General features: G+C 43.6%; 1 protein-coding gene and 1 long non-coding RNA gene across 2 annotated transcripts in view; both read left to right on the top strand.

The window, feature by feature from the left end:
* The window catches only part of LOC147703182 (uncharacterized), a 53,065-nt gene extending 33,699 nt beyond the window's left edge, over nucleotides 1-19,366 (top strand). The window contains exons 9-17 of the mRNA XM_086929478.1: nucleotides 4,837-4,896; nucleotides 6,064-6,132; nucleotides 7,358-7,423; nucleotides 9,679-9,759; nucleotides 11,547-11,624; nucleotides 14,821-14,898; nucleotides 16,332-16,409; nucleotides 18,380-18,436; nucleotides 19,242-19,366. Of these exons, the coding sequence (XP_086785604.1) occupies nucleotides 4,837-4,896; nucleotides 6,064-6,132; nucleotides 7,358-7,423; nucleotides 9,679-9,759; nucleotides 11,547-11,624; nucleotides 14,821-14,898; nucleotides 16,332-16,409; nucleotides 18,380-18,436; nucleotides 19,242-19,366 (692 nt within the window). The remainder of the gene's footprint in view (nucleotides 1-4,836; nucleotides 4,897-6,063; nucleotides 6,133-7,357; nucleotides 7,424-9,678; nucleotides 9,760-11,546; nucleotides 11,625-14,820; nucleotides 14,899-16,331; nucleotides 16,410-18,379; nucleotides 18,437-19,241) is intronic.
* Nucleotides 19,367-20,343: 977 nt separating this feature from the next.
* LOC147703183 (uncharacterized) lies at nucleotides 20,344-23,171 on the top strand. The gene is made up of 4 exons (XR_015297286.1): nucleotides 20,344-20,440; nucleotides 21,558-21,602; nucleotides 22,217-22,273; nucleotides 22,634-23,171. It is a non-coding gene; the product is annotated as an uncharacterized LOC147703183 (long non-coding RNA).
* The last annotated feature ends 1,557 nt before the right edge of the window (nucleotides 23,172-24,728 follow it).

Below are 24,728 nucleotides of genomic sequence, written 5' to 3' on the forward strand. Positions count from 1 at the left end.
CCCGTTTGAGTTGGCTGCACAATAAAAAGTTGTGAACCCTGATCTATATACAGGTTCTGTGCACCAAGTTTCTTGGAGTAGGCAAATGTCCACCGAATCAATAAAAGTCCCCCAAGATTGATCTGATATTTGGAGTCCTTAAGATGTGCAGTGCTCAGGTCTTTATTAACAGAACAGGCACTGGGTCCAATCTGAGGCGCATGGTATTGTAAGCAAATTTTAGTTGGCATAGGACTCGGGAAGTTTGCAATCAAGTTATCTGCCAGAGCTCAAGATGGAAGCGGAATTTCTATATAATTAAGCTCTCCTCCTGATGATACACAGTGTCTTGTCTTAACGACATCCTTTTGTATAACTGAAGGGCACTTACGAACATTGCGAAGCCAGTGAGTCACTTTGTTTGTCAAAGACTTGTGATCTTCTCTAACACCTTGCTGCCGCCTGGAGATGTTATGCATATAAATAGTTCAGCCTGTCGCTGATCTACGTTCCAATGAGGATATTAACGGTATACTCTCAAATGGAACACAGGATCTCTCAGGTTGTCGCTGACATGTCTCCTTCATGGTCCTCAGCCTGTTATACAGACCATCATTAACGTTCTTGCTTCCTAGATTCCCTATTGTGGGTCTTATGTCTGAAAAAGGGACAAAACGGGATCTATTACAGAACACAACATCCTTAAAGGAAATCCTTGATCTCTGATTCAACAGTAGTGCTGTGGAGATGTAAAGCCCAGGATTTTTGCAGGCAAAAGAAGGTAACAAGCATTGGTTAACCAGAAGAGCTGTGTCTTGCTGGGATGCTGAGGGCGCCAATGACATAGATTGAGAATGGGCCAAGGCCAACTGTTGGAGTAAAGGAATCATTTTGGAGTGCTGTTCCATTAGAACTTAACCTGCGATCTTAAATCTTTATGCTCCACCTTGAGGTCGCTCGCTATCTTAGACCAGTCCTGTGACGTGACAAATGAAGAGCTGGCCTTATTGCGAGTATCAGTGGGGCAACTTGGAGGAGTAGACTCACAGCGAACTGCAGACTCTCGATCCTTTTTTGCAAGGGATCATTTACCTTGCAGGGGAGACACTTAGATTCTGGTACTGACTCAATTTGTAGAGATTCCGTTATGACACTACCATTGTTGATCATAGGCCGCTTGCAGAACTGAAGACCCTTAGCTTTATCAGATTTTCCGGATTGCTTACAGAAGAGTTTTCATAGCGATTTCCCTTCCCCCATAGTGCTAGATGTATAGGAGGGGGAGAAGCGAGCTGGGGGTTGGGATTTAGGATTGATTCGACCTCCTTATTCAGAATATAGATCTCAGTCAGGGTGTTACTATTGTTTATATTATTAATCATTTTCTTTGATGAGGAAGCCCTTATAGATGTCTCCAATACCTTTCTGTTCCCCATGACAATGGGGCAGATTGCAATCAAAAATAGGAATTTGGCTTCTGGTTTACTGCTCACAAGGGAGTCAGGTGAAAGTATACATTTTTTCACATAAAACAGACCAATAATTGCTCGTAACTTCCGTGCCTGGTGTCAGAGGGGTTGCCCAGCTTGGCCTCTTCCAGGTAATGACGGGTGAAGACAGGCTCGGTCTTTGCCCAGGCATAGCCCATGCACGTCTCGTGCTGCTGGAGTTGGTGTGCTAAATAGCCCTATGATGAAGCGCCACCCTGGCACAATGCAATATGGGGCATGAAATCCCTCACTGCCCCCAGAACTGAGCTCTCCTTTTCCCATGTTGTGGGAGTTGACAGCATGCTAAATAGCACTCTGGTGAAGAGCCTCCCTGGCACAATGCAAAACACACAAGATGATGGACGGAATGTTGCACAACGGCAAAACATTCACCCCCAGTCACAGATCTGGGTTTAATCCATCGTTATTTTGCTCACCAAGCCACCCCAGTTCAGACATGGCCATATGCAAATCAGTCTTGACCCTGTGCCTCATGGGAACAGTCCAGACCGAACTGCCAAGCCATGTCTTCCCTGGACCGGAATCAAGCTTCCTAGGACCGGTTTCTGGCTATCAGCCGTCTTCATCCAGGATAGCTTGACTCCAGTAGCGTAGTGAGCACGGGACCCACGTCTGGGCATATCCTTCCCACATAGGGTGAACAGCAAAACAGGCAAGATGATGGACAGAATGTTGCACAATGGCAAAATATTCACCCTCAGTCACAGATCTGGGTTTAATCCATTGTTATTTTGCTCACCAAGCCACCCCAGTTCAGAAATGGCCATATGCAAATTAGTCTTGACCCTGTGCCTCATGGGAACAGTCCAGACCGAACTGCCAAGCCATGTCTTCCCTGGACTGAAATGAAGCATCCTAGGATCGGTTTCTGGCTATCAGCCGTCTTCCCATGAGGCACAGGGTCACTGATTTGCATATGGCCATGTCTGAACTGGGGTGGCAGAGTGGGCTAAAGAACGGTGATGGATTAAACCCATATCTGTTGACTGGGTGTGAGTGTTTTATTGGTTCAGATGCTCCATCCATCACCACCCCCTTTTGTACCACAAAGCAATATGGGGCCTGATGTCCCAAGCAGACCCTAGCAAAGAGTTCTCCTTTCCCCACACTGCGGGAGTTGACAGCACGCTAATGACCATAACTGACAATTTCAGTGTTTTATTAGAGGTAGATTTGATTTAATCCACAATGCTGCTTAACATAAGTTGTTTTTGTGTGAATTTTTGCAATTTTGTCATATTTTTGACATATTTCGGAGGTCTTGTACATAGTGACCATGATCACTATACTGGTGAAAATGAGCCAAGGAACATCATGAGGCTTCTACAGATGATCTGCGATCATAATCACCACATGCTTTCTGAATGTCCTGGGACACAAAATTTGCTATCCACTATAATCACCAGATTAAATATAGTCAACATTTTTCGAAATGATTACATTTTCTACCCCCCCTGAAGTGTGTATGGAGTTTCTCCATGGAGCCCTAGGCATACATTGTTAGGGAAACATCTGTAGTCTTTGAGAACCACCGATCCTGCTACGTCAGCAGAGAGGACCTCTTACATGCTCGCAGCCAATCACAATCCAACAAGTCCACGGACAAAATGTGCGAATCTGCGGACTTTCAATACTGCTAACCAATTGCATTGCAAAACATTTTTAAACTGTGTATGAGGTTTGAACCGAAAATGCTAGCTGCAGAGATATACCTAAAATTAACAATTTCAAGTGTTAATTACTTTTAAATGCTAATTTCTCCTGGAATACTGAGCAGATTTACACTGATCAGCAAACAGGACCAATTTCACATTGTTCTATGTCTTCATGCCAAAGTTGGTGTGAATCTGTCTAGTAGTTTGGACTGCGAGGAAAGTAAAAATGAACTTAAGTACTTCTTATGTACACTCCCAAAATGTTTTGCCAGATTAACATTTGGCCCTCTTTATCAGCCTGCACCAAATTTGGAAAGAATATCTAAAGCAAATTGGTCAAGTTCTCCGAAAGGTGGTGCAGATTCATGGAGATTAGGGGAGAGGAGTTGGTCTAACGGCTAGGGCAGTCGACCTCAAATCTGGGGAACCGGGATCGAGTCTCAGCAAGGACGCGCAACATCCTGTGATTCTGGGCAAATCACTTAATCTCCCTGTGCCAAACATAAATTAATGTGTCCTCATGTAATGCAACAGGTGCTTGTGTAAAGAGCTCTGATACCCAATACCATTGGGTCAAGTACGCGCTATATAAAACTATGTTAAAAAAAAATGGAATAGCTCAAAGTCTATGTAATCATCATATAAAGAAGGGCATTTCCTATGTAAGCTCAACCATAATCCAGGGATAGATACTCGGCATGTAGCACATTTAGCCTACAGATTTGTCTCTTGGAGCCAGTGGCTGCCACTATTTACGGGGGGGGGCAGGAGGAGGCGGGGGTTGTAAATTAAAATAATACATCATTGAAAAACAAAACACTTACCTTCAAGGCCAGCCCTCTAGCCGGCCGTTGCCTCTCAGTCTGCTCGTCGCCACCACTTTCTCCCTGGAAGCAGGAACCAGGAGGAAGCTACCAGGATCCTGACTTCCCTTGCCAATCACAACGCTATAATCACAACGCTACAAAGCAGCGCTGTGATTGGTCTGACCACCGTGGTTCGGCGCTCAGATGGAGAATGGGGGACTGAGCATGTTCTGCACCCAGGCTGTAATACAGCCTGGGTGTAGAACATGCAAAGTGTGCATGACTGTTATGGCAGGCCTGAGAAGACCCGGCCAAACAGTTATGCACACTTTAGAGTGGAGCAATCACTCCTCCTCCTGGACCCTGCTCTGGCAGTACAGCTCTGCCCGCACCAGGAAATGAAAAATTAAAATTATAATAACGCTGGTTATTATCATTGTAGTTTTCCTTTACTGCTCGCAGAGCAGTGGGGCGACGCTACTCCGCCTTAGCGGAGGAGCTGCCACTGCTGCAATACATTTCACAAATCACTGATTCCTTTTAGTTCCGTTTACAGTTTAGGAAGTTCAAAAACATAGTTGTCTTTATCTGACTTTGTATGTGGTACTTGCAGATTACACATAGATTTCTGCAAAAGGAACATTAATCTTCAGAGCTACATTAACTCATCAGTGACTAGTCTGTGGGTTTACCACCCATCTTTGTGTCTTGCAGATCCTAATGAGACGGACTTTGTTTTCAGGGCTTTCAGACCTATGTCTGATATATATTGCATAATGTAGTGATGCACCTAGAAGTGGTTTAGGTCACACTGGGCACTGTACAAACACGCATATTCATTTGGTCATTAGAGGACGCCTGAGACCATTTTTGTTTCTTCTTCAGCTTATGGCGCTGGTGTCCGCCCATACCCTGCCACAGGACTCCGGCCACAGTACCGCAGTGGTAAGGCTCTTCTACGGTCGTTGCATCTCCTCCTCTTTCTTTTGGGGTTCCAGGACTTGTAGGCATATTTAGGCCCTAATGTAAATGGACAGGCTGCTGTCATATTATAACATGACTGAGTCCATTACAGCTGAAACAAGGTCAGGCCTTGTTTCTGCTGTGATGGACTCAGTGATGCCATATTGTGATGTACTTTTGATGTCATAACTCCTTGTAGCTGTTATATGATTAAGTCATGTACTTACTGTATCAGCTGTGATACGTTCAGTGATGTAACATCTTACCTCATATGCCACGCTTCTGTGATTTCATGTTCTGCTGCAGAGATACCACGTTTATTGTTTCCATGTGCTGGCGAAACTGCTATAGATTTTGTGAAGTAATATCCTGTTGCAGATGTGACAGGTTGAGTGATATGCATATGCCACTGTAATTCAGTTACTGGGTTACTGTTGGACCCTCAGAAAGGGCAGTAACACAACCGTTCTCTACATATATCGTGACCTGAGATCTAGCTTCTTCGATGCTTGTGACGGAACGGTTCCGTCACGAGCGCCGGTTGGGCTGTGCTTTTGACGGAACCGTTCCATCACGGCCACGCCCGTTTCTTAGAACCTTCAGCACAGCGCGAAAATTCGCGCCGCGCTGAAGGTGTTAAAATGGGACTGCATTCTGAGAGCTGGAGTCTTGTCTTACCTCAGTTGAACCAAATGAACTAAAGTTGTTGATTAACATGGTTTTTGGATGGGAATTGGCATATGAGCACCCTGTTGACAGTGAATAATTAGGTAGATTTCCGATCCATTCTCTAGCTGCAGATTCCTTACGTTTAGTGACGTCATATCCTGCTACTGATGTCATAGCTTGCTGCAGCTGTGATAGGATCAGCAGCATCATAGCTTGCTGCATCCTTGACAAGATCAGCAGTGTCTTATTCTGCTGTGTAAGTGACAAGTACAGCAGTGTCGTCCTATCACAGCAGCCTGGCCAAAGTGATTGAGTTGTACATGCAACATACACCTGAGGAGGATTTTTTCAGCTAGACGGGAACTGTTTGGTGCAAGATGAATATTCAAAACCAAAATCAAATTTTTAGATCTCTGAAAAGTTTTTGACATTTGACACCTGTTGTGTGGACTCAATCGTCTGTGTTATTATTTCTTGCAGAAGGGCAGTCTCCTTATGGTGCAAGCCTTGGCGCTGGTATCGGTGCAGACCCAGCATCTGCTAAATACGGTGAGGCTCACTTTTTATCAACCCTTTGGAACCTGCTGGAGGCCTACCGCCAATGTGTGCCCACAGACCACACACCATCATCAACCGCTGGATGGTCTGAGGCCGCTGATGCATGCGTGTGAGGCGGGCTCTCTGTCAGACAGGAAACGGGTAACATGGGAAGTTACCCCTTCCTTTCAATTGAAGCTCTCACATTCCTCACTCAGGGGCATATGTACAAGGGGACTGTGCCACCAGAACGTCACTTTTACCCACGTTCCCGTGGTGCAATGACCTGCACCATATTTACAAAGTGGCATTAATGCCATTTTGTAAATATGGTACCCTTTCACGCAGGTATCTGCATGAAAAGGGGGTGAAATGGGTGTTCTGTTGGCCGTTCCACCGCAACACCCATTGCTTTCTGATGCTGCCCCAGATTTACAAGGAGGTGTATATCTGGGGCAGCGCCAAAAACGAACGCCATGCAATAGCAGGCGTTAGAATGGCGCAATGAGGAGAAATGCTTATATTTATCTGCGTTTTTCCTTAACCTATGTGTGCTGCATTCTGCAGCACACATAGAAAGAGCAAAATGCCATTGATAATTGTTTATGTGCAGGAAGGTGTCCATTCCTGCACATAAACAATCATCATTAAATAATGCAGAATGCAGCACACAAAGAAGTAACAAATCGCCATCATTGATTGTTTATGTGGCGGAATGGACACCTTCCTGCAAGGTGTCTGCGTAGGCGCTAGTCAGCTATTTTTAGCACCAGCATTAGGGAAAACACAGGGGTGCGCCAAATTGTTGTAAATGCGGCACATACCTGCATTTTAAAAATGGCAGAGCGTGGCGACACAAAAGTTGCCGCAGCTCTGCATTCCATCATTTCCTTGTACATATGCCCCTCAGAATTTTTCTAATAACGTACTTATGTTCATTCCATATCTCAAATCATAAACATAGAATTGAAGGACGTCACACGACAGGCCATGAGTACGTTTAATGTTCAGAAGCAATACATAATCTTAAATACAGCTTCTTAACTCAACCTGCCCTTCTGCACAAGATTACTGCCGTTCATGAAAAATGACATTATATTTAGTACACATAAAAACCAAGAGATGTGTCATAATATTTTTGGAACACAGACTCTGTCTGATTTCCTCGTGCATAACATTGTTTGCACCATACGAGTGGCCAGTAGCATCACCTAATCCTGTGTACTTCTGCCTCTAGGTGGGGCCGGCAAGCAGCCCTATGGTGGAGCCCAGCTCGGAGCCGAAGGAAAGCCTGGGAAATATGGTAGGACTTATTCAAAATAATTGTATAACATCAAGCAAGACATGGTGAGCATGCTAGGTAGGAATGATGACACAGAAAGCGGTTGCCAACGAAATCAAGTGTGCTTGTTAGCAAAAAATGTGTACTTCATAACATAGCTCAATGTATGATAATTGGAAGCTAATGTACTATAACACCGTGTATGGGAAGCAAAGACATGGCTATCATTCTGGAGATAGCCTTCTGACAAATATTTAGTGAATTTGTTCCCTAGGAACATAGACGGAGATATGTGGCTGGTGTTTCCTTTTTTTCGTTTTCATCTTCATGAGAACTAGATTCCAAAATGTAGGGTTCAACCAGTGCTTAATTTGAGCCGGCGGTTTCCGGTGCTCAGCACCCGCACTTAATCATCCACACCAGCGCTTTTCATGAGCACCAGTTAAGCACCAGTTAAGGGCATATTAATTTATGAGGGAATTAAGGGCCAGATGTATGACCTGCAAAATAGTGCATCACAAATTGCGAGTCATTTGTGACTCGCAATTTGCGATGCGCTATTTTGCAATTACACCAACGTGTTTTACACTGTTTGAGATTCTCAATGGGGTCACAAATTGTGAGGCTCATGAATATTAATGAGCCTCGCGCAATTTGGAAGCCCATTGGGAATAACAGGCCCTCCCAGGGATGGTGGCCTGCTGGGCTCAGTAGACCGCCATGTTTGGGACTGCTTTTTTAACAAAGCAGTTTTTTTATTTTAAAATGCAGCCGTTTTCCTTAAAGGAAAACGGGATGCATTTAAAAAGAAAAATGAAACTTTTCAGTTTCATTTTTTTAAGGGCAGGCAGTGGTCTCTGGGATCACTGCCTGCTCTTAAAAAATATTTTTCAACATACTCACAAAGGGGAAGGGGTCCTTTGGGAGCCCCTTCCCCTTTTAGAGTGGTTTACCACCTTTTGAAGTAGGTGGTAAACTGTGAGTGTTTTAAGGCCGCAAATGCGATTGCAAAATACTAGTACATAGCATGTTGACTCGCTATTAGGAAGGGATGCCCCTTCCTAAAGCGAGAGTCGCAAATGCTATTTTGCGAGTCAGACTCGCAAAATAGCATTTGTACATTCTATTACCCTTACTTGCGGCCACAAACAGGAGGTTCTCTTGTTTACGACTGCAAAAAAGGGTCGTACATCTGGTCCTAAGTGATGTGCCCAGATCACAGGATGCTGAGCCAACGCAGAAACTCAAACCTGGTTCCCCAGCTCAGAAGTCGGGCAGCTCTGGCCATTATGCCACATCCTCTCCCCACTTTCATGGTTAGTAGTTGTTTCTGTTTTAGGCAGCACTAACAGAAGAAATGGGCTGGTGCAAGCTCCCTCCTACAAGAGCCACGGCACTTATGTCTATTTTACAAATTAACCATTGTGTTCAACTTGTGACCTACAGAGGCCCCATCCGAGATATTCATGTGGCACTGACTCGGATAAGACCTGGCAGCAGGGAACAGTCTTATAGAAGGGGCTTGACTCTTCTGAGGTGGAGGCTGCAGAGCTCGGGCAACTCTGCTTTCTCTTGGGACAGGGTTGCTTGGTGCCTCTGTGATGAGGGTATGTCCAGGAATATCGAGGTAGCAACCTTGCACCAAATATCATGGATACAATATCGAAGGACAAAATATCAAACGGTAAGCATGTATAGATTTTCTATACCTAACTCCACATAAATGTACCTTGTACGAGATAGATAATTAGATAGATAGACAGATAGATAGATAGATAGATAGATAGATAGATAGATAGAAAGATAGATAGATAGATAGATAGATAGATAGATAGATAGATAGATAGATAGATAGATAGAAAGATAGATAGATAGATAGATAGATAGATAGATAGATAGATAGATAGATAGATAGATAGATAGATAGATAGATAGATAGATAGATAGATAGATAGATAGATAGATAGATAGATAGATAGATAGATAGATAGATAGATAGATAGATAGATAGACAGACAGACAGATAGACCTTCAAGGTGCATAGATGTGGAGTTAAGAATAGTAAATCTATACTTCCTCCACATGCACTTACGTTCAATATTTTGTCTCTGAATATTCTTCCCACGATATTAGCATACCACGCTATTCCTTACATAGTATAATCGTATGGAGTAGAGCATGCCTGGTCTATTCATAGGCCAGAGATCACATATGTCACTTGAAAGTTTTCTCCTGGTATTTTTTCTCTCAACCTTTGTTATCCGTTCCTCCCACAGCCGGTGCTGGTCCTCTCGGAGTTCAACCTTCTGCTCCACTTGCTGGCCCCTACGATGGCAATGCAAAAGCTGGGAAATATGGTAATGTATTTAACAAGGCTGCAGCAGAGTTGTTATTGGCTGAGTTTTAGATACAGTTCCCCAATTAAGGTGCTATACTGTGTTACGTTAACAAAATCCAGGGCCCCCGGCTTCCCAGGCATCAGATTAATCAGCACCATAGCCCACAAAATCAAACTTTGGCCCATTCAGATTCAGTGGTGTCTGGCACAGATTGGGGGTGGGAGGGCAAGAGGCGGAATGGGGAGAGGGAGAGAGGGTAAAACATTTTTAACGTCTCTCCTCCGTCGTCTCTCCTGGCTGGAATAGGAAACACCCAGGCTCCCCTAAGCACATCACAACGCTGCAGTACAGCGTTGTGATTGGCCTGAATGTTGTGGTTCAATTTTCAGATGGGGCCTGGGCATTTTCTTCACCCAGGCTGTAATGCAGCCTGAGTGGAGAACATGCAAAGTGCGCATGACAGTTTGGCCGGCCAAAGACAGCCGGCCAAACATTCACGCAAGCTTAAGTACACAAACCACTCCTCCCCCTGCTGGCTGTGATGACAGCCAAGCCCCTCCACGCCCTGCAAAGCTCCTGCAGCAGGAAAAAATAAAATGATAATAACAATGAGTTATTATAACTTTATTTTTACTTCATTAACACTGCTGCAAAGCAATGGGCGGACGGTGTACTGCCTTGGCGGAGGAGCCGCCACTGTTCAGATTTTGCATTTTATATTTCAAGTCATGTTTTAACTGTAGCTTTAATTCCCTTAGAAATATCCAGGATTATGAATGAATGAATGTTAACGCGCATTACATTGATCCATGGAGAGTGAGATTATTGAGTTGTTACTATAGTGTGGGCGAAATCTCAACCTACAAAAATATTGCATCCACTATAACTCATGCACTTACCATGACAAAATAACAGTAGTCAATAGTGCATGCGAATATTGCAGATCGATACTTTGACCATGGTGTAGTAGTATAACATCATTCACTGTCTATCCAAGTAACTCGGCCGTTATACACAAAATGCTTTAAAAGTCAAGCTGAGAGTATGTTAGTATTATTGACTTGGGCCTAGGTTTTTAGAGGAATTAGATTCGTAATTAAGGAATTTGGTGGGATTCTGCTGAGCCATTCTTATTCCAATACGAATTACTCATCCCAAACCTCATTTTACTACTATAATCTCCCAAATAACACTTTCTAGACTCTTCCCTCTTCAATCCCCCCATTATCCTTATCAATCCAACTAAAAGTTTCTCATATCCACAGCTCAAATTTCACTATACTATTCCACCACTAATCCTTTTGGGTTCCAGAGTAGCAAAGTACTCTCCGAAAAGTGCTTTGGTGCCTCATCAGGGGTGGTGTGCGTTTATAAATACCATTAAAATACAAAACAATACAATAATGCTGATCTAAAATGTTGTTGGTAGACCCAAGTACACTTTATTGCTTGTGACAGCCAGTTTGGACCCAGAGTCTTTGCCAGTATCAGCATTTGGGGGCCCTTCAGTTATGAAGTCCTACGTCTGTGATAATGTTTTTTAACACTACAGAACATTGTGCTACTGGATGTCCATTTGAATGAGATTTTCAGGTTTCAAAATGACCAGTAGAGAAAATAATATAACATAGCAGGTGTATATGTCAGCACACGTCCACTCATGATGTATCCCTGAGTCCTGTTGACAAAAAAAGGATGTTTATTCTTACCCAATTCAATGATACTTGGCGGATTCCTTTTCTGTCCTCTCTTCTTTCTGTGCTTGTATGCGGCGATTTCTCAACGCAGCCGCTACTCTCTTGCAGGTGCTGGGCAGCTGCCGTACAACGGGCAGCCAATCGTGCCTGCAGGATTGGGAGGAGACTACTCTGCTGGAAAATATGGTATGTGGTGAATTGGAATGGTGCAGAGATGAAGATGGTTAGTGGTATGAAGATGTGGTCGGGAAAGCAGGTGCTTGATAGGCAGCATTCATGCCATCCTGCAGTCAGGAAACCTTCAGATAGTGACCAGCTTTCATCGCGGTTACTGGACAGAGGCACCCCTGACAGCAGGGAAGTCAAGCTAGGTTTGTAGTCTGCATCTGATGGGAAATGAGTGGAAAAGCAGACAGGTCTACATGAAAATAGATTTGCTTTGAGGCCCCTGTCTCAGAAAAGTATGTGGAAATCTGGCAGAGTCACTAAAATACTTAAAATGTGGCTATCTGTGCCCCTATCCGCTCCTGACATATTAACACCAGCCTTTCTGAAGGACAGAAGAAAGAGCTGATATCATTGTTCTCAGCACATGCTATATTTCTTTTTGTGCACGAAATCTTTTTATGGAAAGCATTTGTATTACAAAAAAAAGCAAGGTGCTCAGGGTGCTGATAGTATGCAAAGGCATCCAACACAGTATAGCACAGTGTAATTGTACAGCAGATTAATCAAGCATGGTCTGTGCAAGTTTGATATCTAATACAGTAATGTAAAAAGAGGCCCAATAAGAGGACCCAGCTAGGTTGGAGTTTACATATATAGTTGTTTGGAATAATTAACAAAGAACAACGAAAAATTTGTATAAAGATGGTTAAATAAATAATGATAAAGTCTGATAGGGCAACAAGGACAAAAGTAGTCCTGTGGAAGGGGGACGGAGTGAAGGGAGGAAGGAGAGGGAAGGGGTAAAGGATATTCGTAGGCTATCTCCCCAGGGAGGGTTGGTGGTACAGCTATGTGGTAGCTCAATTGAATAGTCGGAGCGCTGTGAGCCTAGGTGGTGTAAAGCAAGAGTACTCCAGAAGCTCGAAATAGTCTAGCAAAGGCTTCCAGATGTGAATAAACCTGGCATCCGTGTTTGTTATTTTGTGGGATAGACGCTCAGTAGCCATGGCATGCCAAAGACGCGTGAACCATTGAGTGACGGGTGGAGTAGAGGGCTTCTTCCAGTGTGAGGCGATAAGCTGTTTGGAATCTATGAACATTTGATTTAAGAATCGCCAGTCTGTGTGAGTCCTTGCCTCTGGATCTACGGGACGAATGCCTAGGCCTACTGTGTTACAAGATTTTGGAAGGGGATTGCCCACTACCCCTTTGATGTATTAGGGATCTCCTTCTAATAGGTAGCTAGGAGAGGACATGACCACCATATCTGATGAAATTCCCTGGCGTTGTTTTGCACCACCAGAAAAGCGCTGAGGTAGTGGGATAGATAATGAGAAGACGCATCAGGGTGTAGTACCAACGTGTCCCCAGTTTCAAAGCTGTCTCATGTTGGGATATGCGTCTAAAAATCTTGGTTATATCTTGTCATATCATGTCCCACTGTTTTGGAAAAACGGCCTCTGTGGTGTGGGACTACCATGGTGATTAATATGGGTGTAGTTGCACTGGCGTGGAATGTTATACCACCTGGTAGGTACGAGATATCAAGCCCGCATTCAACCAAAAGTCCTCACTACATGCTATATTTTTAACACTTCCACCCACTCCTTGTCACTGCAGGAGCTCCCATGTCCTCTTTCGGTGCTCTTGCAGGAGGACTGGGTGTTGACCCTTCTATAGCAAAATAAGGTAAAAAAGTTCACTCACCACCCAACACAAGCATGGCCCTTAATACATCATCGTCTTCTACATGGTACCACAATGCCTTAATTTTTTGCATTGTGGCATTTACCAAACAATCATTATATAATATCAGTTTCCAAATTTGGGCATCTAAAATTGCATCTGTAGTTTGGTCTCTTGAGCTAAATGTTAAGTTCTTTTTCCAATCTGGAGGCCTCATCTGTTGCACTGTGTCCAGATCTGAGCCCAAAAGTTCATAAGGCTAAAGGTCATTGGGGGTCTTTTCAAGGGTGGATGAACAAACTTGGTGTCTACTTTTCTAAAGGAAGAAAAACTGCACAAGAGTCTGGGGGCCAGGTGTATGACCCCTACAATTTGTGAATCGCACATACCGTTGTTTTGCAACTTGCAATTTGCGACTTGCAAAATGTAATTTACAACAGTGTCTCAGACACTGTTAGCGATTCCTAATGGGGTCTCAGATTGCATGCCTCATTAATATTCATGAGGCAGGTGCAGCTTGTAACCCCATTGGGATTGGCTAGCACTCCCAGCGATAGTGGCCTGCTGGGGTCAGCAGACTACCATGTCTGTGACTGCTTTTTAAATAAAGCAGTTTTAAAAAAAAGAATGCAGCCCGTGTTCTTTATAGGAAAACAGGATGCATTTTTTTTTTAAATCAAACGTTTCTGTTTCATTTTTTAAGAGTAGGTAGTAGTCCGTGGGACCACTGCCTGCTCTTGAAAAATATTTTGAATGCGAGTCACATAGGGAAAGGGGTCTGAGAGTGGCTTACCACCTACTTGAAGTAGGTGGTAAACTGTGAGTGTTTTGCTACCGCAATTGCGGTTGCAAAACAATTGTACATACCATTGGGACTCGCTATTAGGAAGGGATGCCCTTGACACGCCCCTTCCTAATAGCGAGTAGCAAACCCTATTTTGTGAGTCGGTTATAGGTTACTGACTCGCAAAATAGTGTTTGTACATGGGCCAGACCTATTTTGCAGTCGCAAATGGGCCTATTTCCCGTTTGCGACTGCAAAAAATGGTCATACATCTGGCCCTGGATGTTTCAATGAAATACCAAGGCCTGGCACTTGTCTGGCTCTGTTGCTACTATGGAGGTCCAGTAGTCCAGAGCACCGAAAGGAAAAGGAACCTCAAAGGTCAGAGCTGGACTGAAGTGGATTAGAATTGTTTATTGATCACTCATTCAGATAATATAAACTCACAATAAAGTTTCAAAGACCTGAGAGATTTTTTTCCTTCTGCGATAAACTGTGAGGGATCTCTGTACCTTCATCACCCAAATGGTGCAGTAATCTGAAGGCTGCGAGACCCTATGCTCCTTGCCGCGCCAAGCAGCATTCACTGTGCTCCAACTGGCGAATTCCTTTTAAGGTCAAGGTTCTTCCTCCCCACAAGTCACAACTGATAGATCAAGAGAAGGCCCTAAAATAATGCAGAAGATAATACAGTATAGCTTGAGCACCATTTAAACTGTGTATTCTACCGCGCTCCCTCCACAGGTGCTGGTCAGCCCCAGTATGATGCACAAGCTGGGGTTCAAGGAGGACTCGGCGTTGACCCATCAGCTGCCAAATATGGTAAAATACCACCAATGACTCAATAACTTTGCCAGTACCGTCATCAATTATAATTACTTTACAAACAATGTCTCCGCTAGAATAATCAATAACTTTCCCAGTACCTTAATGAGTTACGTAACCTATAACTTCCCTAACAACTTTATCAACAACTATCAATAGCTTTTTTCAATGGTGGACTCAACAGCGCCTTTGTTGGCTTTATCACAACTTCTCTAATACCTTCTTGTAATGGTTCCAGTAATCTCTTTGGTGCTGTCTTCGACAAGTTTCTATAGCTTGCACGATCACTTTACTATCAAATGCATTAATACTGTTGCAAACATTTCCCCAATAACACTCTATGGTTTGGCATTGGTAAAGAGTAAACATAGCTGTCGTACAGTGATGTGCAGTACAGAACTGAAGGCAGAGCTACAAAGAGAGAGGGTTTCTAGGATGGGATGCTTAGTTCTGGAAGGGAAAGGTGAGCTTTTTGTCTGCTTTATTTATGCCTTCTTTATTTTTTGTATAGCAATCAATACCCTTTCCAATAACCTCAATAGCCCGATCAATAGATTATTCAGTTTATGAATACCATCACTATATTCATTCCCCATAAATTCGCTATTAAGTTGTTTTCAATTACGATATCAAAAGCATCTACAATATCTCTTTCTTTAACCTTGCCAATAAAATGACTCTCTAGCTTTACCACTATTCTCACCACTAACTTCATGACCTTTCCGTTAACCATGTTAGAACGTTCTTCAATAATGACTTCAATAGAATTAACAGAATTGTCTATTCTAACTTAGCCATTGGTATTTTTTACTAGTAAATACTATATTTAATAAATACATCAATGTATTATCCAATATATCCCTCTCCTGCCTTTCTAATAGTGTCTAAATTTGTCATTTAAATCTCCTGTAGTTCCCCCATATTACTTTTTTAACAACCTATTTATTAATTTTACACATGTTTTCTTAATTTTTTCTTCAAAATGTTTAGTAATTTCTATGGTAACTTTATTGGAAGTTTATTTATTAATAACCTGACAATTTAATATCCCTTGTTTTTTATTAATTCATTCTAGAAGAACTTGAAAAAAAATCCCAAAGACTTCTTCATTATCTCCAATAATGCCACGAAAAAGCTCTGCAAATTCTTTGCTATTTTTCCAACATTGTTACTGATATTTCTTTGAATATCTTCAGAAAAATTGCATCCTACAACTGCATAACTACTATTTTCTCCAATATAGTAATCAAAACCTTCTACAATGACTTCATCAGTGTTTGCTCCTATGACTTCTCTAGTACATTTTCCAGTCACTCATCGAAGAGGTGTATCATAATCTAAGATCAGCCCACTCCCCTGTCATGGCAAAGGTCTTTCCATGGGTTCACTGTGAGTGCATTACTGACACTGACTCCTTCTTACTCCTACAGGTGCCGGACAGTTGCCCTATGGTGCACAAGCAGGAGTTCAGGGAGGACTTGATGTTGATCCAGCAGCTGGCAAATATGGTAAATGGACATAATTCTATAATTTAATAGTATTACCCACATATCCATTTTGTCACTGCAGAGTACTTCCGTTGGGATACTATTGTCCCTGCTTATGATGTGGCCTCTGCAACCACTAGTTACATTGTTGTACTTTTTAATTAACTCCCTTATAACTTCCATGCCACTGCGTCGTTCTTTCAGTGTAAAGGCTCAGACACTACGTTTAGGGTTCCTCAATCTTTTTTATGATGTTTTCTTTGTTACTTCCTGCCAGAGCATGGTCCATCCCATCCCTTCCCTTGTAACTTCTCAACCCATTTTCAATGCCATTCTGCTTTCTTTATCCCTTAGTCTTTGCATTTGCTCCCCACACTGTATCGTTGTTTCCATCCCCCAGGACATTATATAATGTTACTTCTATATATAATATAACTTCTGCATCACTTCATGACGAGGAGGCTATTTTTATGAAAATATTGTCATCTTTTTTATTCAGTGAATTAAAAATTATGCGTTAAAAGAAATAATACAATGATCTGTCGAACTGCTATTGAAAGTCGCTCTCTATTAAGCAAAGTATTTTTCCGATGTCACCCTCCGTGCATCAAGGCCCAGTTTCCTCGGTTACAGAGGGTGAAGTAGTATGGTCCAAGGTAGGCTGAGCCTAAAAGAAGAATAACAAATGTACACTTTTTATTCCCCAAAACTATTGCCATAGAATAGCTAAGATCAGACTGGGCAAAATTGCAGATGGGAACAAAAAAATATAAATAACTGCAAGGGTGTGAAGATGCCCAAATGAATGACAAAGGAACCCTCTTCGAAAGGGCAGTATGACAATTGTGTTGAAAAGAAGAGGTAGTCACTGATTTTGTCAATAAAAGTTGTGAGAATGCCTTTCCCCTGGTATCTACTCTGATGTTCTGTGTTTTGACTCACTGTTCCTTCAACGACATTGACTCGTTCTCCAGAATAAGTTGGCCAGCACCTTGGAGCTAATGACAAATCTGGAAAGTATAGAAGATTTCCTGGTGTATTTTATTTTTGAGTGTATTCGGTTCAGGGCAATTATCTGTTATTACTTTGTGATGCTCTACTTTGAGGTGCTTTACATCAATGTCACGTTATAAGATAACTGTAAACAAAGTGCAGCTATATATAACGCATACGATTAGATTACATTTGTTTTGTCACGTGTTCCCCAAAATACCGATTTTAAAACATAAAATCCCTAATAAAAATTCTACATGCCCAGTTTGACCCCTCAAAATAAATTATCCGAACCCTCAAAAATAGAACAGTATATCACACAACTAGCTCTGAAGGGCCCCCTAGTACCCCTAACCTCAACCCATCCATGAGCCCTAAAGCCACCTTACTAACACTATACTCAACCCATCCCTGAGCCATAAAAACGTGTAGGCCCCCCGACCATCAATCCATCCATGAGCCTTAAAGCCCCTTACTACTCCCATCCTCAATCCATCCCTGAGCCCTAAAACTCACTTACTACTGTACTCACTAACCTCATCCCTGAGCCCGAAAAAGCATTCCGACCCCTATACTCAATCCATTTCCGAGCCCCAAAAACCGCTTACAACTTTTATATTCAACTAATTGATATAAAACATTGTGGTAAAGGTGCCATGATGTAATGACTGTGAAATCACAGTAGCATACTGTTCTGGGCATTGGAGAAAGGACCACATGCTTGCATCAGGGCCATAGTAGGAAAAGAGGCCAAAAAGTGTCAGGAGTGGGGCGTAAGCTGCAGATGTGGGAGGAGCTACTCAGTGATCCGGAGAAGGACCGGCCAGTCAAATGAGGGCAGGAAGAACAACAATACATGCACGGACACTGCAAACTTGAGTTCTTGCTTCAGAAGTCAAATCTCTACCCCTCCCTCTATCTCTCACCCTCTGTTGTATTCTTTACCCTGTTTTATGCCTCTTTGCCCCCTTCCCACCACTACTTCTCTTCTTGTGCAGCAGGTGCAGCTCAGCTTCCATATGGTGGTCAGCCTGTGATCCCCACTGGATTAGATGGTAAGTTGGCACCATCAGATATTATTCTCTCTGTATGCTGTCATAATGAATAAAAAGAAAACATGTAGTTGTGGACATTGTAATTATGAATGAAAGTGTGTTTTTAGTATAATTATTTTTATGCATTACAGTGTAAGTACTGTGACCTCCAGACACCCCTTTACCTCTCACATTGTGTTTCTACTTCTCCCTCACACCCCCTTGTTTGTCCTTGATTTCAGGCACGCTCGGTAACATGGGGTATCTGAATGGCGACGCACAGCCTGCAGGACTGGCGCCTGGTGAGGCATTGTGGGCACTGTGTATTCTAGAGCTAAACTAAGGGGGATCTCTCCTCTCTGAGCAATGTCTACAGCATTACTAACCCTTCTGCTGCCCAGGGGATGGGGGCCCCATCCCTCGCAGGCCTACGGGCATGCGGGTATTGCTACTAACAACCGCGCAATTCTGAATAGCTGGGTGATGCTGGGGATACACAGCGGTGACCTGGGGGAGGACTTAACTTAGAAACCAAACTCTCCAATAGCAGAACTGGGTTCATGTGTCTTCTGAAGCAGGATTGGTGCAGTCCCTTGACCTTTAGTACCTTTGATGCTGTTCTTCCTACCCCTGGTCTCTAGAGTCATGATGACAGAAGCAACCAAAGACCCCATTAAATTACATTCTGTTGTTTTCACTCATTTACATCCACATCCCCCAGAAGAATGTAGTAGGATGGGTGGATTAGAATGCCAATGCTGTGATGTCATCGGGGTCACAGAATGCATGACCTCTCTTAAATTAACTATGGTAATTTGGTGAACAGATGTCCATAATAAGATGCGGGCTGAGCTCTTGTACTATGAAGGGGGCAACCTGGAATGTATTTCAGTGCCCTGCACAGGACTCTGCGGAGGGAATGCCCCCACGTACGGAGGAAAACCAGGATGAATTCCTTTGCCTCATAGAATCATTTTCATTGGAGTTTACAGGAGCACAGAAAGATTAAGAAAGCTGTAGTTCCGAGGTGGAAAGTGGAAGTGCGCCATCTAGACAGTTGAGTTCTGTTCTGGGGCGCGTGGAGTCAGAAGGACGTAAGCACGTAAGCATGTAGTCTCGAGACAGGCAGACAGAAAGGGAGCTAGTTTGAACCACATGAGAACGGAAATTCTAAAAATGTCAGCACTGGGGGAAGGAAGGACAGGTAGAAATTATAGAAACATTGGCCCACCTTAGAGCAAGAAAAGAGCTGCACATATTGTAAGGTGAATTTAAAGCTCACCCAGCTGAAACGTGTTGAGTAATAATGTTTTGGGAAAATTTGGGCTAGTTTGTTAAAAACCTCGAACTACTTGGCATTCTAACTGGCTGGTTTATTGGTTTAATTGTTTGTTAAATTGTTATTACAAAATGTTTTACGGCCATTCTCAAACCTCCCACGAGGAGGGCATCGTGGATAGATATATAGCTTTTTAAATGTTGAGGAAGAGCTGTCCACTTTCAATACACAACTATTTTTAGTATTAGTATTAGAGACTAAGAAATATTGTTTTCACTAGACCTATAACAAATTCACAAAACAGTTGCACACTCTCCAGAGCAGCAGTGGAGACAAACAATGCAAATTAAGTCAAAAATGCTTGAGGCACACATTGGAGGGTAATATTATTAAGAACATAAGCACCATAGTGGAGACCAGAAGGGTCTTTGGCATGAGGATACGAGGGAATTAGCAGATTAAATTGGTCTGGTATGCATAATCTGCTGCCATAGTCAGTGTTACTCTAATCCTATTCCCAATGTTCTTTAGCACCCTTTCCCAGAGCATCCAAGTAGTAACAAGTAATTCTCTTCCCCTTTTGAAGTGAGAAATGAGAGACCACTAGGCTATACTTGGGGGTGCTAATATTGTGAACATTCTCGGCTTCCCAGGAACTCTGGCTCCGTTGCAGGAGGTGCAGGGCCGACAGCCGCTCCCGGAGTATGCAGCTCAGTCCAAATCCATGAACACAAAATCCAGCAAAGGTATCAGGGTGGTGGGATGAGGGAGGTGGGGAAGGGAAACTGGAAGGGCAGAGGGTATGAAAAATGATTTGGCTTTTGCTCCATCCTGACTTTCACTCCAAGTCTGCATAGCTGACTCAGCACAGCCAGCTTGCAGGGGATAGTTCTCTGCATAAGGCCACCCACAGGAAGAACACACCGCCTCTTGGGCTCCCCACTATACTCTGGTGAAAGAAAATTGGGATGTCCTTACTGCGAGCTGGATCCTCAACATTAATTAGGTTTATTTTTGGTGTGGTTGAAGATCACTGGGGCTTGGTCCCTTTTCTTGAGAGCTTTGATTCTTGAATTATCTCTTACCTGCTTGCTTGCTGCTTCTCCGCCATAGCGGACAGACTCGGCATGCAATGCTTCAGCTTTCCTGTTGCTGGGCTTCTGCTGGCTTAAGACACTAAACAAGATGTGCAAGAGTCTCCTGAATTCCGTCAGCTTGGGAATGTAAAGTTTAAAGTTGGGACAACAATTGGCTTATGAGGTGAGACGCAGACATAGTGCCAATGGCCCTCCTTACAGGGAGATCATGGACCGGACCAACCATGTCCTGTCGGAATAGTATGGCACATCCCACTTTTCCCTCCTCTTTACAGGAGTGGAACAACCCTACAGTGCTCCAAATAGGTGGAAACTGAGAGGCAGATTTACAAGCCCCTTACGCCACTATTGTGTCACTTTTCCCATGTTAAAAATGATGCAAAAGTGGTGCAAGGGCCTTGTAAATAAGCCCCTGAGAGTTCTCTCCTTACCCACATTTGACAGTTTGGATTTAGCTCCCAACCCTTTCTGAGAGATGCTGAGAAGCCCTACCCCTTCCATATAGGCTGGGTCATTCTCTGAGAAATCCTGCTAGGAGACACCGGGAGCCTCAATACTGAAAAATGCTGGAAGCCTCACCGAGGCCGCCTACTGTGTATCGCTATTGAGCACCTACTGGGCAAACAGGGACATCCCCAGAGTGCCCCATACTGGGAAGAGGTAGTGCCATGTCCACCGATCCTCTTCCTTCCCATAGAGCCTCATTCTCGTAGAGATAGACAACCCTTCTGGCCCGCACTCCTGACCACATTGACTTATTTTCTAGCTGGATATGCGCAACTGGGAGCCGGACAAATGCCTAATCCATACGGTAGGTCTCCATTTTCTTTAATACTTGTGCATAGAGAGGGGGGAGGCAGGCGCTCTGTGGGTGTTCAGGGCGCGTGTAAAAGTGAGTGCGGTCAACTACACTAGCAAAGTGAGAATTTAGAAGACTACTATATACACGGTTTCCTTTGGCCAGTAATATAGCCTGGTGGGCTAATGTGCCTACAGCAGTTGTCTGTAGGTCAGTGGTTAAAAATCCTCCTAGGCTGATTCAGCCATTCCTCCCTGTAAATGTGATTAAATTATAATCTTTGATTTTGAAATAAAGCATGCATTTTTTAGGGGTTGAGAGTTAATTCATATTCTGGAGCGGGCTTTACTAAACGTAAATATTATCATCGATTTGGAAGTAAGAGATACTAATGATAAGTGACCCTGCTTGGTAGTATAACCATGAGAGTATACTAATGCCATTTGGTGTACAGGAACAAGTGAGGTTTCTGGAAATGCTGGTGCCTCTAAAATTCCGGGAGGCTGGGAGTAGGGTCAGTCACATGCCATGCAATGGTTAACAACAGCCAATAAAGTAGGCCAAAGGGAGAGGCAGGGTAGGTATTACTCTACAGCTATGTCACAGTCTTTCTCCTACACTTCCAGGTAGTAAAGAATCCAAATACGGAATGAATGGCTACTTGGGAAATGGAGGTTATAGAGGTGAGTGACCCCGTGGGGAGGAGGGAGCTGGGTTGAGTGGTGTCTCAGAATTTGTACAGGGATTCACCGTCTGTTTACCTCTTGGGTTATATGTGCTTAAGATATTGGAAGTTGGGTCCAGAGCATGTCTTTCTAGCATTGGGTGGGCACATGGAGGTGGCTCAGGGTTACAGATCTGTCACCTCTAGGATGGTGGACCTCCTCGGATTGACACAAATGTAGAACCGCTGAGCCCTGGATGTGGGTGGTCACCTGGGATTGGCACTGGCATAAAACACTGCACTCCTAGTGGTGGATGGGCTCAAATGGGTGAACATCCAGCTGTAGCAACCACACCAACTTGTTTATCCTTTCCCGCAGGTGGATGCGCCAACGGTAAATGTTAACGGAAGATGCGCAGAAGTACCAGAAGGCCAACCACAGACAATAACAGAATCTTAGCTCCGACCACAGACCTCTTGAGCTAGAGCTCCTCATCTCTCTGTCTTTATCACTGTTTTTTATGTTGTGTTTGTAACCAATGTCCATATTTTTTTACTGTATTTTCATGTGGGGTGAGGGGGTGGTGGGAAGGGTCTGGGGAATGGAGAGGGGACAGCACAAGAGAGCACATGGCTGAGGCAATGAAGGGGCTATTTCTCTTAGTAAATTACCTATTGTTAAGCATTCAATATTTTATCTTGCAGGAAATATCCTTGAGTAAAGAATGACTAGTAGTGGTGTACAACTGCCAGGCCAGGGTTGGGAAAAGAAGGTTTCTGGTAGGAAAGGACCAGGGCATAATGGAACTTCAAGTCTTCTAAGAACTTGACACAGTAAAGTGCTTTGGCTGAAGAAGGATATTGTGTGTCCAAAGTGTAGCACATGTAACGTATCTCAGGATAAGGAGGTCTTCATAGTGGGAGAAACTCTTTTGGGGGAGGGTAAAGGGGGTGCCTGAGGTAGGGAAGGGCTGTACGTCATATTCCTTTTGACAGGTGGAAAACTGCCTGTGGAGAGGAATATGCCTCAGATGGAAAATGTGCCCCAGGTGGGGAAAGGGCCCTGAGAAAGGAAAGGACCTTATTTTTCAAAAGAGATACTCAGGCAGGAAAGGCTCCTCTGGTGGTGTAAGTGTCACTTGCCTCATGTGGTGAAAGGTCACTGGGTAGGGGAAGGGCCTCACGTTCGAAAAGTGTATTGGGTGGGGAAAATTCACTGATGAGAAAGAGCCTTAGCCAGAGAAGAGGCCTCTGGTGCCACCAAGTGGTGTACTCTCATAAACAAGCGTTGGTGTTTAAAAATAAGTGGTGTGCCTGAGCATTGGCAACCACCGGCACAAATTAAGCTCTTGAGAATAACGTTTTCTCTGTTCCCCATTATTAATCCTGCACCCGTGCCGCACCTTGTGTTGGTAACATGCCTACTGCGGAAAATTCCAAGAACTGATGTCAGCCATGGTACCAGAGGTTATATGCTGAATGTCAGTGACCGTGGAAGGCGAGAACATGCTTCTGGTACCAAACACAAGCTCTGAGATATGAGACCATCAAGCTAATTTAAAGACACCAGCAGGAACCTAACTTTGGCCCCGGTGTCTAACATTCTGGTAATCAACTTGAGTGACTTGTGTCACCGGAGGACCTCTCTGAAACATGTTTGTAATGTTTGTAAGACCTGAAACAATGCCAGTGTGATCATCTGTCATCTAGGCTGACCTCAACCACATCAATAAAAACCTAAAACAAAAACTTCAATGTCATCAGTTATGTCTGTTTGTGCCGCAGCGAATGCTTCTGCGCATGTATATGAGCATGGAAGAATTGTCATGTACGTGTGCAGAAACCTGATGCTGCCTCAGTTTTGCGGCAGGGAGGGGACCTTCTTTAATTGTATAGTAGCACTGAGGAGACCTCATGTATGTAGAACCAACTAGAAGACCTCACAGATAACTAACTTTGCATTGCTAAGAGCTCATCTATATGTTCATAGGAGCAATATGGAGGCAATCTAAATACACATATGCTCACACAAACACGTGATCACTTGGTTGACTTCTATTGCAAGTAGATGTGAGGAAATCTCATGTGTATACAGGTGCTTCAATATCCGCCCCCGGTAACAAAAACAGCAGTGCTTCAAACAAAGGGGCTGGTCCGACAAAATTGCCAGGGCTGCTTTGGGTTCCAAGTCTGGCCCTGGTCAAGGTCTGGCACAAGTGCAGATGGCAGTCAGTCTATTCCTACCTCTTGCTAATAATTCTGCCTGACAAGGTGCTATGGGGTGTAGGAGCAGAGATCCTGCTGCAAGATATGAAGCCTTTTCTGCAGTATCCACAGTACCCACTCCAATAAGCAGTATATTTGGCTAGTAGTATTTACCTGCACATGAGCTGACTCACATCATGATAGGTGTGCAGACTCTTTGCAGGGTTCCACGGAGACTTTGCATGTCACTGAGGGGCATATTTGCAAGG

The sequence above is a fragment of the Lissotriton vulgaris genome, chromosome 7, assembly GCF_964263255.1.
Source record: "Lissotriton vulgaris chromosome 7, aLisVul1.2, whole genome shotgun sequence".
Lineage (NCBI taxonomy): Eukaryota > Metazoa > Chordata > Amphibia > Caudata > Salamandridae > Lissotriton > Lissotriton vulgaris.